The sequence below is a fragment of the Hyla sarda genome, chromosome 2, assembly GCF_029499605.1.
Source record: "Hyla sarda isolate aHylSar1 chromosome 2, aHylSar1.hap1, whole genome shotgun sequence".
Classification (NCBI taxonomy): Eukaryota; Metazoa; Chordata; class Amphibia; order Anura; family Hylidae; genus Hyla; species Hyla sarda.
This window is the reverse complement of record NC_079190.1, coordinates 177806080-177825796: the sequence shown is the minus strand read 5'-3', so window position 1 is coordinate 177825796 and position 19717 is coordinate 177806080. Positions and strand designations below refer to the sequence as shown.

Below are 19717 nucleotides of genomic sequence, written 5' to 3'. Positions count from 1 at the left end.
CAAATCATAGCAAGTAAAGGAAAAATGTGCCACTGGAAATATCCTGGTTATAGACATTGTGTTGAGAGCAAGAGGTTCATGCTCCTTGTACAAGAAGCAAATACAGAAAGCTTGGCATTCTTGTAGGTCATACTGAGATCTACTGCTGGTATTCCTACATCTGTGTATTCTGCAGAGCAATTTTTGATTCAGTCCATTCTCCTGGCTTAACATCTGTTAGCCCCTGCTTAACTGTTAGCCAGAATATTATTTTTGCCTGGAATACATAGAGCAGTCTGGTTTTTCATGTGTTTCTTGGCTAAACACAGAGTAATTTGGCTTCTTGTATTTGAGAAGAGTATTTTCTGGCAGTGTTAGGCTATCTTCAAAGAATGGAATTTCTGTGCAGAATTCCGCATTAGAATTCCGCACAGAGATTCCGGAGCAGCAGAGTCCTATGGATATCAATAGGATTCTGCTGCACTGTGCACATGGCAGAATTTCAGCAGCAGATGTTTCTACTGCTGAAATCCCGATTTCAAAATCCGCAGAAATAATACATGTCTATTCTTTCTGCGGAGTCCACACAGAAATACATTGCTGGCTTTGAGACAGTGCATCTCCGAGCAGTCCTATCATCGGCAAAACATGTCTCCGTGTGGACATTGCTAGTGTGAACATACCCTTATGCCTGTGGGCTCAAATACTCAGGTTGTCCAAAATACATATAGCAGTCAGGTACTTATAAGTAATCTGACTTCTTCCAAGCAAGGAAAGGATCCTGTCCCTCCCTGTTTGTTTATCTAGACCACTGTGGTGTTCTCTATGCACACCTTTATGGAATGTCCCCCAATTTGGTGAAGAGCTGAATGACTGCTCTGAGCATCCTTTGATGGCATGAGACTCTCTAAGGGAGACCAGGTAGCTTGTACCTTCAGAGTGTACAGATGGGCTCCCCAACTTAGCTGGGATGCTAGGGTATACATTCCACATTATATTAGATACATTCCCCTTAAGGACTCTTTCTAAGTTAAAGGAGTGCAGGGTTTAGTGAGACAAATAACAGGGTTTGTCGAAGGCTTCGGGAATCTTGTTTCACTGGAATAGAAACTTCCTCTGCAGGGGTCTCATGTGAAAACAAGACCAGGGAATTGCCTCACTGGAGGCACTTATCAGACCCAGAAATCTGGATACTGATCTAGAGTCGTCCTTTTGGAAGACTGGAGAGACTGGGCTTCATGTTAAATTTGTGCTAAATTAAAGGGGTATTCCGGGCAAAAACATCTTATTCCCTATCCAAAGAATAGGGGATAAGATGTTTGATCGTGGGGGCCCCGCTGCTGGGACCCCCCCGCGATCTCCCGGGCAGCACCCGCATTCTACGCGGGGCTGCGTCTCCCGTTTCGGAAACCTCAGGGTTTCCGGGACTGGGGTCGTGATGTCACGCCACGCCCCCTTCATTCATGTCTATGGGAGGGGGCGTGATGGCCAGCAGCGGGCCCCCCACGATCAGACATTTTATCCCCTATCCTTTGGATAGGGGATAAGATGTTTTTGCCCGGAATACCCCTGTAACCTTAATCCCTTAGAATCTATTAGATAACCTACAGTATATATTGGATGGATATAGAAGGGGTGGTCATGTACTTCTCCTAGGAAGAGATAGCAACAGAGGATGTCTGTGCTGGCTAGCAGAAGCCAGTGATATAAATAGGGGACAACTAAAACCCCATTTCCAAAAACAGCAGGGGTGGAGGAAATGTGAAGAGCAAATAAAAAGTGCCTTAGTCTTTCTTTGAGAGACTGTGAAGACAGCATCTAGTGAAACCTCCAATAAATGGAGTTACAAGAATATGAAAGCTTATGTTTTTCATCAGTAAGCGATTTAATTGTCTTAAATCACCAATCATGCTCCAGTCCCCAAGGGTTTTGGTACTGAGAAAACTCTTAACATTTGCTCTGGCCGTTCTAGAGGGAATGTCCACTATAATGTTCCTCTGAAGAATCTGGAATTCACAGTTTTTCTGAGAGAAAGAAGAAAGTTGTCCTCTGATAGGAAGACCTGTGTGTCAAAAGTCAGGCATTTTATCTCTTATGGAATCCTTGAACAACTCTACGCCTTTGTTTCTCTCGGTGTGGGAACCTTGGGACCGCTTTTCTGATCACCAACCTCTGTGAACTCCTCTGCTTTTCTCTTGTTTCCTTTCCCTCTTCTCTTTTCTTCTTCTTCCCATTACTTCCTCTTGGGTTTCGTGGATTGCCTTTTGTGTTGGTCTTGTGGTTATGTGTGCTCCCCCCTCCCCCACCACCCGTGTATGTAGCCTATTGGGCTGTTGTGCTTGTTTTTGCCTGTGATTAGCTCTACCTTATTTGTATCGCCCTACGGGGTGACTCGATAATTTTTGTGTGTTCCACGTTTATTATTGGGCTGCTCTTGCTGAATAGGCTTTGCCTACGTTGATATATGGTAGCTTTATTTTATGCCCATTTTCCTTGTCTTGATAACCACCTTAGGGTCTTGCGACCCCATATGATGTTATTTGCTAATCCTTTTTTTTTTGTTTTCTCTTATATATGAAAATGTTAATAAAAATTACAGTTACAAAAAAAAAAAAAAAAGGCATTTTCTCTCTTTTGCTGTCTAGTCACTTAGCTCCCCTCTGGGAATGTTGGCCTGGAGCTTCTCTGTGCTGGAAGAATCTTTTAGAAATAAATGCCTCTGAAGAAGCATCTCCCCTTATCCCTGCCAGCCTGAGGAAGGAACTTGTAATTTGATCAGACAAGACATTTATTAGCTAATAAAGCTCTGGTACACTTTTTGTTTCAAATCAAGGCCTTTTTTTCTATAATATATCTGCTTTCCAGGCTTAACTTTATATCTTTACGTATGGCTATAAAGAGTGACAGGGTTCTGGCTGCACTTTTCAGAAGACAGGATCCCACATCAGTGTCATCCTAAATACATGGAAACCAAATGCTAATGAGTTTATACTTGGCTCATATTATTTATACCTGTTTGGTGATGCTTAAAGGCGGTGTTCCAAAATGCAGGACCAGAGACCTTCAGTCAATTCAGCCTAAAGCCCTCCAAACCTAGACCCCCCTAAAGGTGGGGAAAGAATGAACCTTGCCAAGGTTCATGATGACTTGTTACTGTGGACTTTTCAGTTTCTCTCAGGGTAGTCTTCAGGTCCTCTTACCAGATTGTCTGAATGAGCTTGGTACCCTGGCTTAATCTGGTGCTATCTCCTTCATGAGAGGAAGAATGAGCATGGCCAAGGACTAAGGTTCTTGAATTGTTACTGTGAACTGTGTCACTGTCCCTCTGGGTGGTCTCCATATCCTCTGACTGGATTGCCCACATATGTTTGGCACCTTCTCAACCTAGTTAAGGACTGTAAAGTCAATGCTGGGTATTTGGCTGTACACAGAACCTCTAAGATGACAATTCCCATGGAGTTATGACATAAGTTAATCATTTATTTCCTTTATAGAGGAACCTGCTAAGCTACTAAAGATGGCGGTAAGATACAAGCAACACAGAATTACAGTTCTACCCAATTAGTAGCTCCAAACTATGGACTCCAGAAACCACCCATGCGCAGTGGTCCCCTTCCAGAGCCACAAACACAATGTCAACTGCATATAACATGAAAACCGAAGCGTCTAAAGAGGCACAAACACGGTCACACAGGAAAACTGAAGCTTCTAAGAGGCAGAAACACTGCCACCAGAGAGGATTTAAACCACTGAACAACTGGCATACCTAAGAGACTAGGTGCATAAATAAAATCAACAGGAGCAAAGATGGCCACAGCAAACAAAGAAGCCCTCAGGATATCTTCCAGTATCGCCAGAAGATGATACCAGAGACAACAACTGAAACATGCAAAGTTAAAGGGGTACTCCACTTTTTTTATCATCTGGTGCCAGAAAGTTAAACAGACTTGTGAATTACTTCTATTTAAAAATCCCTTCCCTTAACCCTTCCAGTACTTATCAGCTGCTGTATACTACAGAGGAAGTTCTTTCCTTTTTGAATTTCTATTCTGTCTGACCACAGTGCTCTCTGCTGATACCTCTGTCCATTTTATGAACTGTCCAGAGTAGGAGTAAATCCCCATAGCAAACCTATCCTGCTCTGGACAGTTCCTGACACGGACAGAGGTGTCAGCAGAGAGCACTTCCTGTAGTCCAGAGCAGTTTGGTGTGCAGCTCATTCAGCTGTGTCTCTTTGTGTGCTCCAGAGACTTCCAGAAGACCAGAGCAGGTTATTCATCAGCCGCCCCAGGAGTGTGGCAGCCTCCTCGGGAGAGCCTCCCTGCATGGCGTCCCTGGCCTCCACCTCCCGTTCTTCAAGGCTGGCGGGGGGTGTAGAGCAAACAGCAACAGCCATTCTGGCCGGGGGTAGAAGATCTGGCAGAGTCTGCAGCAATGCAGGCTCTGCACCCCCAGCAACGGGTGCCAGCCTGAGGACTGGTGAAAGAAAAGCAAGGAGGAGAAGTGTGGAGTTGTGGGCAGAGAGAGGGCCCAAGGAGTCCAGTGTAACCTACTGCTCCCGCATGGCCGCGCGGTTTGCTGAATATGATCGCTGCGGCAAGGAGCTGAAGTTGGCCAGATAAGATCTGCAAGGGGCTCAGAATCTGGTGAACACTGCACCCAAAAAGAACAGGCCAGAGCTAAGAAAAAAGATCTCAGCATTGAAAGCTGAGATTGTGCTGCTGGAGGAGAGGAGAGCAGAGATCTTGGAAGGGAGCGGTCTTTTTAAGGAGAAGCTTCAGAACAACAACCGGTTTGCCGCCATGAAATCCCCAGGTAAGGTGGAGGTGGGTGATGGGGAGAGAAGTGGCGGTGAAGAAAGTGTGGATGGTGATGAAGGTATAAAGAAGGAGGAGGAGAAGGTGGAAGAAAGAGCACAAGTGGTGGAAATGGATGCTTTGCCTGTAGCTACTCCCTATAACACCCAGGACAGCTACATAGAGCCAGCCCAGGTGGCGCTTCCATTAAGTGAGAGTGAGGAGGATGAACTGGAGAGTGAGGCTGGGGGATTGCTGATAGCGATTGTTATGTAGGAGTCCCCAGCCCACCTCCAGAACTTTACCTTTGGAGATGACAAGTGCGATGATGTGGCAGTAAAGCGTAAGAAGCAGAAGACCCAGAAGACAGTGAAGTACATGTTTGTCCCTTTCCAGCAGTCAGGGCCAGCTGCAAAGCTGGTTCAGGCTGCTGGGCCCCCCAGACTGCCAGACTTCGTTTCTGTAGTGGAACGGAGCCAGCATGGGGGGGTACAGCATGGCGTCAGAAAATGCTGCGGACGCAACAGCTGTAAAGCCCACCCATCCTGCCGGTAGGGAGGGGAAGGATGGGCTCATGGTGGGCAGCTCTGGCACTGCAGGACCGCCCCAGGGTGGCGGGGGGCATGTCCCAGTGCCAGAGGCGAGTTTTGCTGCCGTGTGCTCGGGGGGGGGGGGGGGGGTTCCCCGAGTACTGTGGGCATTACTGGTGCTGCGGGGCACTCCCCTGTGAGGGGGGGAGGAGTGTCCGGGTGCAGGTGGCGGAGAGCGGAGTGTCCGTGTGCGTGGAGGGGCAGCGCCAGACTCAGGAGGTGTCATCACCCATGGAGGAGAAGTCATCAGTGTCGACCCCGGCAGCAGCAGCGTCGACCCCAGCACAGAAAATCATAATAAGACCAGCAGTACTACAGGTCCCAGCCAGCCCAGAATCCATTAGGCAGGAAAAGAGTGCAGGATGTGAGAATGCTGAGTGTAGTACCCTATCCTTCAATTCCCTGGTTGAACTTGATGGACATATGTCTTTTTTCGACCGTACTAACTATGTAACTATGTAACTATGTAGTAGAGCTGTGGATGTGAGGAGTGTATGTGGGAGTGTAAGTGGAGTGAATGATGGTGGGAGTAGTAGTGGTAAGAATGGGAAGTCTGGTATGGATGGGAATAAAGATGGGAGTAGTGGTGTGAGTGGCTGTACTGATGGGTCTGGGTCTGGTCCGGCTGCCCCCCCCCCCCCCCCCCCCCCCCCCCGGTAGTGACTGCTCCTAGAAGCTATGCTCCGTCCGGCTCTGGAGGCCACTTGCAACAGCGCCTCCTGGAGGCTCTGCGTAGGGGCGACAGGTCGATCCAGGTAGAGGGAAGGGGTGAGGTCGACCGGTCTTTCTGGATAGAGAGGCACGGTTTGGGGGCTTTCCGAGAGTGGAATGGGGAGGTGGTCTGGTCCCTCCCTACACCCGGGCAGGACAATAACCGTAAGAATGTGGTCCGTCTGATTTGGAGGGGCGAGGATGCGTGTCCACCTCGCGCTAAAGTGGTTGAACTCCTCCTTCGGATGGAATTCAGGGCGAGTGACATCTTTGCCTTGATTCACCCCTACGGTTCGTCTGAGTTTGACGTCAGTTTCGTTCGGCCAGAGGGTCTTGAACTCTTCTGGACAAACTACGAAGTGGCGAAGAACGAGCCCGGCTGGCGGGATTTTACCGTAAAGGTGATTTTCCGTCAGAACTCTGTCAAGAAAGTGACCGTTTTGACCCGTAACGAGTCGCTTTCTTGTTATGACATCATGACCTGGCTTGGATGGTATGGGGATGTGACGGACATGCCCAAGAAAAACTTTGATGAGCACGGGATCTGGTCTGGGGCCTGGACGTTTTCCGTCAAACTCAAGCATTCAGGGAGTACCGTTGCCCACATTCCATCAGCCGCCTTCCTTGAACGTGATAGGATCCAGGTCTTCTACCAGGGGAAACCTAAGGTCTGTCACAGGTGTGGCAGCCCCACCCACTTAAGCGCAGCCTGTACTGTGCAGGTCTGCGCTTTGTGTGGTGGGGTGGGTCATCTGGCTGCATCATGTCGGCAGATCCGGTGCCACCTGTGTGGTGTCCTAGGGCACCCTTTCAGCCGTTGTCCTAGTGCCTTCGCCCATGCAGCGGCCGCTCCAGCTGAGGAGAGCTGTGAAGTTGCCTTGGCTGGGGAAGGTACGGGCAGGGATGGGGGAGCAACAGGGCTAGTGAGGAGGAAAAAGGGCCCTGCCAAACTAAGGCGGGAGGAAAATCGTAGAAGGAGTAGGGAGCTGGAGATTGCCAAGGTGGCGGGGGTAGCTTCAGAATGTGCTGGATGAGGAGATCAGGAGACTTCACAGAGAGGAAAGCAATATGGCCGACCCTTCCGATTCCTCCCACTATGAAAGTGTGGATGAGGAGAGTGGGGTGATGCCCAAAAAGAAAGAAAAGGGCAAAAGGAAAGGGAGAAAGAAGAGGTCAGAGCCCTCTGAAGCTCCTGGTACTACGGGCCAGGTCCAAAGCGGACGCCTGGCTGCCCCCCCTCTGATTGACCTGTCAAATCGGTACCTCGTCCTCGATACCATCTCCTCCCCCTCCTTGGAGGTGGAAGGTGAGGGTGGGGTGCCTCGGGAGAAAGAGCCTCTGGGGGGAACTGGGCCCTGTCCTGTCGAGGCACCTTCCTCAGAGGGCAGGGCTAGACCGGGGCCGGACGGAGACGGGGACCTTATGGACCAATCGGAGTCGAAAAAAAGATGTAAGAGTGGTCCTGCCCTCTCGTCGTCTTCGGGGGATGAGGGGGCTAAAAAGAAGGGGAAAAAGAAATAAAGGGTGAGGCCATCTAATTCAATCACCCTGTATGGCGGCACTCACCTCATTGACGCTGGCATCTATTAATTGTGCCAGTATAAAGTCAGATACGGCTAGATTTGCAGCCTTTGATTTTCTTGGCCGTGTTGAAGCAGACATTTTCTTTTTACAGGAGACCAGGTTGTCAGATCTTGCCTCTCTGGTAAAAGCCAGAAGAGAGTGAATCCGCGGTCCCTCCCACTGGTCTCTTGCGACTGAGCCGTATAGTGGGGTGGCGGTCCTTTTTACCGCTCCTGTTGAATGCCGACAGGTTATTGAATTAGAAATGGGGAGGTGCCTGATCTTAGATGTCTTCATGAAGGGACAGGAGCTCCGGCTCATTAACATCTACGCCCTGCAAATTCAGCGGGGCCGTAAAGATCTCTTTATGAGGATTAAGCCCTTTTTTTTTACGAGTCGGCAGGTGATCTTTGGAGGGGACTTCAATAATGTCACGAGGTCCCAAGATAGGAGAGGCTCCAATGGTCCGCTGACTTGCGATAGTGTGGCACTGACTAGCATAGAAAAAGAAAATGGAGGGGGTCCAGCTCCTGGGTAGAGGTTTCCAATAAAACTTAACCTTTAATGGCAACTAATTTAAGTTCAAGGTTAAGTTTTATTGGAAACCTCTACCCAGGAGCTGGACCCCCTCCATTTTCTTTTTCTCAGTTTCACGGGGAGTGGCGGCTCCCTGTCTCCGTGCTCCGGGACTATTGCCTGATGCTTGACACATATGGACTTTGGTGAGCTGATCTACTCCTTTTGTTTCTCTACTGACTAGCATAGCTAGAGAAGCTCGCCTAGAGGACGCCCACATCCGGAGCCCCTCGGGCCACGCGGGTTTCACCTATCATCAAGGTAGTCACAGGTCTAGGATAGATAGGTTTTATTTAAAGGAGGAAGCCTTCTCTTCCGCAGTGTCCGTGGTTGAGGTGAAATTCTCCGATCACTGTATGATTTTGTTTTCCCTGAATGTTTCAGAGACCCCCCGGATGGGTAAAGGTTATTGGAAACTGAATTCGTCCCTCCTGGAGGAAGCGGAGGTAAGACAGTCCTTTGAGGATTTTCTTCAGAGTCAGGTACCTTTACTGGATCTTTGTAGTAATAAGCTGGAGTGGTGGGAGATATTCAAGAAGGGGGTTGCGGGGTTCTTCCGCCAGCTCTCGAGCCTCAGGTCCCTGAACAGGTACCGCTTTTATCAGGGTCTGAGGAGGAAACTCAAGCTTCTTGTCTCGACTGGAGGTAGCCGAGAGGATATCTCCAGAGTGAAATCCTTGCTGATGGGGTGTCAGTAAGATAGGCACGCATCTTTGGTTTTTGAGAGGGATTTTGGGAAGTACCGCTCGCCCCGACCCTTACACAAACTGTAAGATGTCAGTGAGTAGTAAAGTCCTTTCAGGACTGATTGATAGTACTGGATCTCTGAATCGGTCCAGATCAGGGATCTTGGAGGTCGTCAGATCCTTCTACTCGCACCTCTTGGGAAGGAAGGATCTAGATCGAGACAAGATGTCGGTTTTCCTGGCTGAAACCATTCCTGAGCCAGGGGTAGACCCCTCTCTTGATGTTTTGAGAAGAAATCAGGGAAGAGGAAGTGAGACTGGCGATCGAGGGGCTTGCCCCTAAGAAGTCGCCAGGTCCGAATGGCTTAACATCCGAGTGGTACAGGACCTTTAAGGAGTCTTTAGCTCCCCTCTTGACTGAGGTATTCAATGAGTGTCTCTCCTCGGGCACTCTGCCGAAGTCAATGAGGAGGTCAGCCCTGATTCTTCTCTCAAAGGGTAAAGATCCCTGCCGAATTGAGAATTGGAGGCCCATAGCTCTTCTCAATACGGACAGGAAGCTTCTGGCCAAGATACTGTTTAATCGGCTGGTGAAGTTTGCACCCCGGCTCCTTTCGGGGGCTCAGCACTGCTCGGTTCCAGGCCGAAGCACCCTAAGTGCTGTCCTTAGTGTCAGGGAGGCAGTGGAGTGGAGTAGTGCGAGTTTCTGGAAGGGGTACTTGCTGTCCCTGGATCAGGCCAAGGTGTTTGATCGGTTGAACCAAGAGTACCTCTGGTCCGTCCTCCTGAGATATATCTTACCGAGTACTTTTGTTAATTGGCTTAAGATCTTGTATGCAGGGGCAGAGAGTTTCCCGCTGGTGAACGGTTGGTCTGGCCGCTCTTTTGAGGTGGGGTCCGGAGTCCGTCAGGGTTATCCTTTGAGCCCGCTTTTATACGTGTTCGCAATTGATCCCTTCGTCCGGAGGGTAGATTGTGGGCCATTGGCGGGAGTCGGGATGAGTCTGGCGGAGCTGAATGCCACCCAGAGAGTGGTGGCATACGCTGACGATGTCACTATTTTCGTCTCCTCGAGAGAGGAGGTCGATGTGGTGATGTCGGAGGTGGACCGCTATTCGGAGGCATCCGGGTCTAAGATCAACCGGGATAAGTGTGAGAGTCTCTGGCTGGGAGGGGGGGATCCCACGTTTGATCTCCCGGACACCCATCCAGGGCCCCAAGAATCAGCAAAAGTCTTCGGCATCACATTCGGCCATGATGATTATCCCACCAAAAACTGGGATGGTAAGCTCCAGGATGCCGCTCAGAAGGTGGACCAGTGGAAGGGTTGGTCTATGACCCTCAGGGAAAGGGTACACCTGATCAAATCGTACCTGCTGCCCTTGTTTATCTATCTAGGCAGCGTATGTATCTTGCCAGAGGCTTACTACACTAGGATCTACAGCCTGTTTTTCCAACTGTTATGGGGGAACAGGATGAACCTAGTCAAGAGAGAGGTTACGTACCACACGAGGAGACTAGGGGGTTTATCTATGGTAAACCCTGTGGTGTTCTTTACGAACACCTTCTTGAAAGCTAACATCACAAACCTCTGGAAAGAGAGGGCTCCTCCGTGGGAAATCTCCTGCAGGGAATGGTTTCGGCCTTTCTTCCAGGAATGGGAGACAGGAGGGCGAGTGAAGGACCTCCGTATGCCCCATGGATATCTTCCGGCTTATGCTACCCCGACTCTGAAGGCGATACGTCGGTGGGGTCTGGGAGTGTGGGAGATCAGGACCCAATCAAGGCAGTTTCTTGACAAACGGGTTCTGTTGACCCATTTCCAGAAGCCTCTGGCACTCAGGGACTGCCCAGGTCGGGATCTGAGGGTGGGCTTGTACCTTTTAAACATGAAAAGGATCCCCCAGAAGTTTTGGGACTTGGCCTGGCGCTGCTTTTAGGGGAAGCTATATATAAGGGACAACCTGAAGTGCAGGAACTCTGATGACCGGGAATGTCTCCGAGAAGAGTGCGGGGACACACTGGAAAGCATGGACCACTTCCTGCTTCATTGTCCCTTTAATATAGGGGTTTACAACAGGGTGGTTGCTTCCATCGGCTGGAGTCAACTTGCCGGCCTAACCTATCCGGAGTGGGCTTATGGGGCATTCAGGACCCTGGGTGGCCGAGATCGGGGCACTTTATTCTTAGTTAGTTTAGTGGTTAGGTACTACACGTGGAATGCACTGTGTTTAGTGTCGGCCCAACAGAAAATCCTTCTGTAGGTCTGTAGGAATATCACCAGTGACCTCGGGAAGATCAGGTCTTTGGAGTATGGCAGTCTTGGTACCAGTAGGGCTTCTCTCCTGTGGAGAGGGTTTTCTTTTTATGTGCCCTAGGTACTAGACCTTTTAGGTAGAGTACCTTTATTTTGGTTTGGGGCAGTGTTATAGGGATAGTGATAGGGTGAGAGCAGGGTCAGTTTTAATGGAGGGATAGCATTAGGGAAAATTGTAGGGGGGAGTTAGGGAAAGAGTTTAAAATTATTTTGATGTATCAAGTCTGCCATCCTTCTTCCTGGTGGTGGGCTAATGCATGTGCACGCTAGCTTTTTGTTTTGTTTTAAGCTGATATGGTATGAAGGGCTTACAGGCGACCAAACTTGGGCCTAAGGTGGTTTTGGTTCAGTGTGTATATGTTAGTATGTATAAGTTTGTGTGTAAGTTGGTTGGGAGGAGTGCTAGGTTGGGAGGGTGTATTTGTGGGTGGTGGTGTTTTGCTTTTCTTTTGGGGACCTGACATGGGTCAGTTAGGGACAGGACTTTGTGTACCAACGGTATGGACTCTGACCCATGTGCAGGAGGGGTGGTGTGGGAGAGGGTACAGTTTTAGTGTAGGGATTTTGGTAGGGTTTTCTATTGTTTTTGTAGGTTTTCTGTAGTGTATATATATTTATTTTTAGTTAAATACTATATTATTATGTTCATGTGATTTTGTATGTATATTGTTTATATATTGTTTTATTTTTTTATATTACAGCATTACAGTAGTTATGGCAGTCGGACCAGTTATTATGTTACGTAGTTTATTTGAGTTTATTATGTTGTTACGTGGTTTATTTGAGTTTATTTGGTCTAGTGTTTTTTTATTTTTTTTTTATTTTTTGTAGCCAGGTAGTGCTAAATTTTATGTTTATGTTTATATTTTGCTAAGCCAAGTTGTGCTTTTTTTTTTTTTTTTCTCGTTGTGTTGCCCGAGTATGGATTGTTTTGAGTTGTAGCCAGGTAGTGCTAATTTTTTTTTTCATATTTTGATAAGCCAAGTGCTATTTTTATGTTCATTTTTGGTATGCGTGTGAGTGTGTTGTTAGGTTCGGTTAGGTGGGTTGGCATATTTTAGGTTTTTGTAAAGCTGGGCTGGCCAGTTAGGCAGGGTTTTGTTTTTGTTCTTTGGTACCAGTGTATTCCTTATTTATGTTATAGCTGGTTAAGCTTGTTTTGTGTTTTTGTATAAGTTTTGTACTTTTAAAATAAAAAAGAGTGTCAGCATAGAGCACTTGTGGTCAGACAGAAAGGAAGTTCAAAAAGAAAAGAACTTCCTCTGTAGCATACAGCAGCTGATAAGTACTGGAAGGGTTAAGATTTTTAAATAGAAGTAATTTACAAATCTGTTTAACTTTCTGGCATCAGTTGAATACATTTTTTTTCCAGTTGAGTACCCCTTTAAACAGCACTTATTTGAAATGTGTAAGGTATAGAAAGGCATTCTGTATCATCCACCAAAAAAAAATAAAAAATAATTACAAGTGGGTAAGGAGTTCCTTAATAGTATAGCAACATTTTTAAAAGTTCCATCTGTCCTTTAAGTTCACTTAAAATCCCCACTATTTGTGCTGCTGAAAGGAGGTAAGGTAAACACATGATAAATCTGTCAGGAAAACTGAAAACATGAAAAGAGGCTAAATAAAACATACAAAAAGGGGGAAAAAAAGTATTGGGTTTTAGTTTAGTAAACCTGGGCCAATCTCTACAAAGCGATATCATACTTACCAACATACTTGCTCCAAAATTCTCTCTGTTAAAGACACAAAATAAATTGTTCAAATGAGTAAATATATTTTATAGACTATTAACTAAACGCCTAAAATTTAAACATTTAATGTCCTAGATTAAGTTTATTATATGACTGTAGTTGTTATGCTAGGTTTCTACACGTTTTTTTTTTCTGGTGTTTTTTTTTGGAAAACTGCCACTGCAGTTTTTGAGCCAAAATGTGAAGTAATGCAGTAGGAAGATGTATAAGTCCTGCCTTTTAAAGGGGTTCTCCGGTGCTTAGACATCTTATCCCCCAAAGGATAGGGGATAAGATGCCTGATCGCGGAAGTCCCGCCGCTGGGGACCCCGTTTGTGACGTCACGCCTCCGCCCCCATGTGACAGCTGATTACAAACGGGGTGCCGCGTGCAAGATCCCTGGAGTCCCCAGCGGCGGGACTCCCGCGATCAGGCATCTTATCTCCTATCCTTTGGATAGGGGAAAAGATGTCTAAGCACCGGAGAACCCCTTTAACTTCCCATTCCCTTTGAATCCACTGTGGCTCAAAAACTGGACTGGCAGTTACCAAAAAACGCTACAGAAAAAATACCTGTGTGGAAACCTAGCCTAAAATGTATAGTTTTTAAAAGGCTCACAAGAACCAAACATATATAGCGAACTGCTGTTGGAAAAAAACAAACCAATAATACCTCAGACAGTCAAGATTTTCAAGGAACAATACCAGGAGCATAAATACTTTATTGATCAAAAATAAATAAAACCATAATTCATTAAAAAAAAAAAAAAAAAAAAAAGGGTAAAAAACTGCAACAGAAGAAAAACATTTACAAGGTAATTCCTGGCAGTACAATAACATAATAATCAAAGCAATAACAGCAGTGATGAAAGCAATATTATAGGACACCACACTAAATGTAATTGTGGCACTACTGCGCAAAACTGCCAAAACTCACATAGTCACTCAGAAAAGGAAATGGGGGCATTCACCATTGTAAGTGAAGCATTTTTCTACACATTTTTTATGTGCTGGTAATGTGTACCATATATACTCGAGTATAAGCCGACCCGAATATAAGCCAAGGCCCCTAATTTCACCCCAAAAACCCAGGAAAAGTTATTGACTCGACTATAAGCCTAGAGTGGGAAATACATCATCCCCCTGTCATCATCCAGACCCCCGTCATTAACACCCTCATCATCATCACCCTGTCATCATCCCCCCTTCATCATTACCCTGTCTTCATCACCGCCTGTCATTATCCCCCTGTCATCATCCCACACCCCCACTTCATCATCCCCCTGTCATCATCCCACACCCCCCACTTCATCATCACCGCCTGTCATCATCCCACAACCCCCCCTTCATCATCACCGCCTGTCATCATCCCCCTGTCATCATCCCACACCCCCCTTCATCATCATCGCCTGTCATCATCCCACACCCCCCCTTCATCACCACCACCTGTCATCATCCCACCCCCCCCCCTTCATCATCACCGCCTGTCAATGTCTGAACAGTGGTCTTCAACCTGCGGACCTCCAGATGTTTCAAAACTGCAACTCCCAGCATGCCCGGACAGCCAACGGCGGCCTTCATCATCATCCAGACCCCCCCTTTAGTTTTGTACTCACCTCCGCTCGGAGGGAAGGAAGGGTGAGTTGGTCCGGGCCATCTGTGCTGCAGGGACAGTCCGGTGGGAGGGATAGTCATTCCGGGCTGTCCATCTTTACCAGGGGGGCCTCTTCTCCGCGCTTCGGGTACCGCCCCGGAATAGTGACATTGCCTTGACGACGTCGCACAGGGACGTTCATGAGCAACGTCCCTGTGCGTCGTCGTCAAGGCAACATCACTGTTCCGGGCCCGAAGCGTGGAGTCTGGATGATGGCGAAGGCCCCAGTGGTCTTCAACCTGCGGACCTCCAGATGTTTCAAAACTACAACTCCCAGCATGCCCAGACAGCCAATGGCTGTCCGGGCAGGCTGGGAGTTGTAGTATTGAAACATCTGGAGGTCCGCAGGTTGAAGACCACTGAGGGCGGAGAGTTCACTCGAGTATAAGCCGAGGGGGGTGTTTTCAGCACGAAAAATTGTGCTGAAAAACTCGGCTTATACTCGAGTATATATGGTAGGAGCACGAAATTTATTAAATGGCCGCAGGACTGAAATTTCACTCTTCGCATACACCAAAAAGCAAAGCTAAGGCTGGGCTGGTATAGTTTAGAGACTTTTCGGGGGGTTCTGCGCCTTTTTTGCACCATATGACAAAAGGCGCAGTTGATAAAAACCATCAATATCATGCGTAGACTCGAAATCAGTGGATTGTTACTCAAAATCAGCAGACATGTGTAAACCAAAAAGCACATAAAAGGCACCAAAAAAAAGACACTAGCGCCAAAATAGCGCTAAATTTAGATGGAAAAAAGGTGTACACACAATAATAAATGCCAGCCTATATAGGCCCAGATTTATCAAACTGTGTGAGAGAAAAACTGGAGTGATTTTATCACAACAACCAATCACAGTTCAAGTTTCACTTTACCAGAGCTAGTTAGCTGAGCTGTAATTGTTGCTGTGGAAAAATTTTACTCTCACACAATTTGATAAATCTAGGCCTATAGAGCAGTGGTCTCAAACTGAGGTCCTCCAGATGTTTTAAAACTTCAACTCCCAGCATGCCCGGACAGCCGTTGGCTGCAGCCATCGGCTATCCGGGCATGCTGGGAGTTGAAGTTTTGCAACATCTGGAGGACCACAGTTTGAGATCACTGCTCTATGTGGATAGGAGAAGCAGGACACAAAGGCTTCCCGAAAGCATTTCAACAACTTTTTTCATGGAAATACTGGCCCAGATTTATCAATCGCTCTGAAATCCTGTCTGCCTTTTCCCATAACAACCAATCCCAGCTCAGCTTTAATATCTTAACGAGCTCTGGTAAAATGAAAGCTGAGCTGTGATTGGTTGTTATTGGTTGCTATGGAAATAAAACAGACCAGTATTTTCCTACAACAGACAGTGACAAATCTGGGCCAGTGACTCTGATCACAGACACCCTGTATGTCTCTCTCAGACCTGGGGATATAGGGGATCTTACAGATCCCGGCAAACAGAAAGACACAGCCTGACCCCATCTTTTTATAGACACAATGAAATATATAGCCCTTACAGTTTTTTCTTCATCCTCAAACACTTCGCGAGCTTCTTCATGGCTGCAGCGTTCCTCGTAGCACTCTCTTTCTAGGTTTCCTTTTTTGAATTCTTCAAATCCGCTATTTGCACGTTTCCACCTACTTAAAATGCCATTTGCTTCACTATGGGTCACAAAGACTGCAATTCAAGCATAAAAGTCAGTACCATGGTGCACATTTGTATTTTCTCTGCCAAGATATTTCACGGAGCTGCAGACAGATTATATGTCACAGTCCTATTTCCCTATTTGAGACTTCCACACAGAAATAATGTTATAGCAAGCTGAGGCCCCTTTCATACTACCTTTGTCATCATGCAATGTTTTTTCCTCCCGCTACTCCCACTGAAAAACAGCGGCGCCCAACGGACGCCATTGACTATAATGTGGTCCTGCTGGACCCGCTGTGCCCTGTCAAAATTACTGCCGTCAAACTCGGGAAGAAAAAAAATTGAGAGTTTGACGGACCTTCTTGACGAGGTGCAGTGGCAGTGTGATAGAAGCCTTCGTAACCTGCTATGGGATGTAAGGGAGGAATAAGAATACAAGCATGGGGAATCATTTTAAGTCCTTTCTGATGGTGTTTATGATTAGATATAAACTCAGTGCTGCTTAGGGTGCGTTCACACTGCCGTCTGTCCCTGTTTTTTTTTATCCCCGTTTTGGTTCCATTCTAGCAGGCTGTGAACGGATTAAAAACGGTTTAAAAAAATCCCATTCATGTCAATGGGATTTTTTTACAATCCATTTACATCCGTTTGTACACGTCTGCACTCATTTCTGTTTTTTTGACGACAGAAAAAATGGCACATGCAGTATTTTTTCTTTCGCCCCAAAAAACGGAAGAAAAAACGGATGCAGTAAATTTAACATTGAAGTCTATGGAATACAGATGAGCCTTTAATGTCATCCGTTTGCCTCTGTTTTTTCAATCCGTTTTTGATCCGTTTTTACTTCTGAACATTTTTTTTTTTGGTTTATTAACAGAACAATAACAGATCCATACGGATACAAGCGTTTAACATCTGTTTGCATCCGTTATTGTCTGTTTTTCTTTTCTCTAGACGGGACGGGTCTAGACGGCCGTGTGAACGCAGCCTAAGCATTGAGCCACCATACATTGCACTATTACTGTTTGTGTAGAACACCATATAAGAGCGCCATGTTCTAAATGTATTTAGGTTTGCAACAGTTAAGCTCTATTAACAAAGGATGCTCAGTCCAGAGTCTCCATCAGCACCGTTCTGTCACATTTGATGGAAAGAATAGTACTGCTTACATTATAAGACAATGAGGTTTGTCATCCGATACTGATATATTTCATATGATCAATTTAGCATAGTTTTGTGGCTTCTAATATGAATCAAATTTTGAGATGAGAGCAAAACCATATGGTTTTTAATTCAGAAATTGTCACACATTATAAATTGGGGGGGAAAAAAAGTTGTAAAATAGGCATAGAAAACTGCCATTTTATTCTAATAATTATTCTTATATAAAATTCTATGAAAAAACTGCATCTAGCCACTTTTTAATAAACTTGTATAAACTTATCTAATATAACTTATTATTAATGTTTTGCACCTATTTTATGGCCATTTTTTGTTTTTCATTTTAAAATGCATGTAAATGGTACTTGGGAAAAAAACGTTTAATGATTTTACAAAAGAAATAAGCATACTTTTGGTTAAAAAAAAAGTGAGTAACATTTAGCTACCAATAAGAAGCCTTCCCTATTCTAAAGGTGAGCAGCATATGTAACTGTAGGAAAAGTTTTATTACTTTTTCAGAAAGGAAATCCAGTCAAAATGATGTTCTGATATTTCATAGGTAGATATGAGGAGATCACATTGGTGAGATCTGTAACTTAAGATGGCCAGATGTATAGAATACATAGACTGATCAAAGATGTCTAACAATCCAACAACATTCCTCACAAAGAACGATTCATAACTATGACTTTGCAGAGAATGCCATGCCACAGTCTACGAACAGCTCAGAGGAGTTTGTGCTTTTTATATAGACTGTTGTGATGCTGGATAAAAGGGTCGTCCTAGATCACAATGTAACCAATTTAATCTTTTCCCATGTATTTATGACATATCAGAAGATCAGCCTTATAATAGCTTCAGTAGGGATTGAACCTCAGTTTCCTCAGACTCTTGGATGACAAATGTATTTCGTTATACAGAGATGCAGTAACTGTTCATGTATCACTGTATATCTAGGCAGAATTGTTGCTCTGGTTGTATTTGTGGGAGCTGTTGGTAATAGGTGTGTTATACTGTTATACTGAGATTGTAGTCAGTGTAAGGACCTGGTGACATGGGACAGTTAAGAAGAGTGATCACTTATCAGAGTAATTGCACAATTGTTAAGTAAAACTAGAGACATCTAGCTTAATACATTTTTTTTTGAGAAAGTATAAAATCCTATCTGTTAATGTAACATCGTTGCACACAACAGCATGTGATGTTTGTCAAAGTGACTTATATTGACATATAATGAAATTGATATATAACCATAATAGACCATTTCTGGAGTGATAGTGTTGAGACTTTCAATGAATGTTGCTACAGTAACACCACGTTTTACTTTATACATAGTAGAGCATTTCCCTTACTGGTAATCGACTGTTTTTATTACATTTTAGAATTTTCAGTGTTTATTGTATACTGTATTTTATGTAACAGTTCAACTCAGGTTGTGTAGTTTAAAATATATTGATGCTTTGGATTGTATGACAAAGGATAAAACTCTAACTTCCTTTTGCAATAATAGGCTAAAAGACTGGAAAACCACAAAAGGCACTCATATCTATTGTTTCATTTAGAGATGTTCTGAGCTGTAAGTTTTTAAGAATACAATTCACAGTCTATTTACATACATACTTGATCTACAGTATTTATGCAGATACCAACCAGAGCTGTATCATTAACTATGAACTACATAGAACCTCAGGAACATTCAGAGAACCCAAACCTAGCTGCCTGGAATAGTCATACTATCCAGCCTGATGATACCAAGACAATACAGAAATTCCCTCACCTCCAAACGACACATCACAGAGAAACATTCACTTACCATTTTCTGCAGGTTTAAGGAGGACAACGGGTAAAAATGTGAGAAGTATTAAACACGTCTTTACAGCCATGATGCTGTGTTATTCAATGAAATTGGCTTTTTCCCTTTTGGGCGGCTAATGTGACAAAAAGAGTCAAGAGTTCAAGCTGCAGCTTGCAAGGGAAATTAGGAAATTCCTGCTTGGAACACAAAATACTGGAAGGTAACTTGGACAGTCCATGAGCTCCACCACATGTCATTAAGAATTGTTTACTGGCTAAATGCTTTCATAGCAAAAAAATGTATAACCCCATTTTACAGCAGATGGACCAGAAAAGACTGAAAAAAAAAAAAGTGTTTACTTGTCTTATGCAATGTGTCCGATAAAATTCAGATACGCTGCAGTTGCTATGTTGACATTTTGAAAGGACAAAGAACAAAGTGTGTACTGACAAATGAAATGGCTACTGTCCAGATTACCTTAACCGCCATGGATCTTCTGCAACCCCACATACATTAAAAAAAGACACCATCG

General features: G+C 45.4%; 1 protein-coding gene across 1 annotated transcript in view; it reads right to left on the bottom strand.

Moving 5' to 3' along the window:
* The window catches only part of F10 (coagulation factor X), a 33893-nt gene extending 14518 nt beyond the window's left edge, over positions 1-19375 (bottom strand). Inside the window, exons 1-3 of the mRNA XM_056555806.1 lie at positions 19204-19375; positions 16099-16259; positions 12930-12954 (exon numbers count right to left, since the gene is read on the bottom strand). Of these exons, the coding sequence (XP_056411781.1) occupies positions 12930-12954; positions 16099-16259; positions 19204-19273 (256 nt within the window). The 5' untranslated portion in view covers positions 19274-19375. The remainder of the gene's footprint in view (positions 1-12929; positions 12955-16098; positions 16260-19203) is intronic.
* Between the last annotated feature and the right edge of the window lie 342 nt (positions 19376-19717).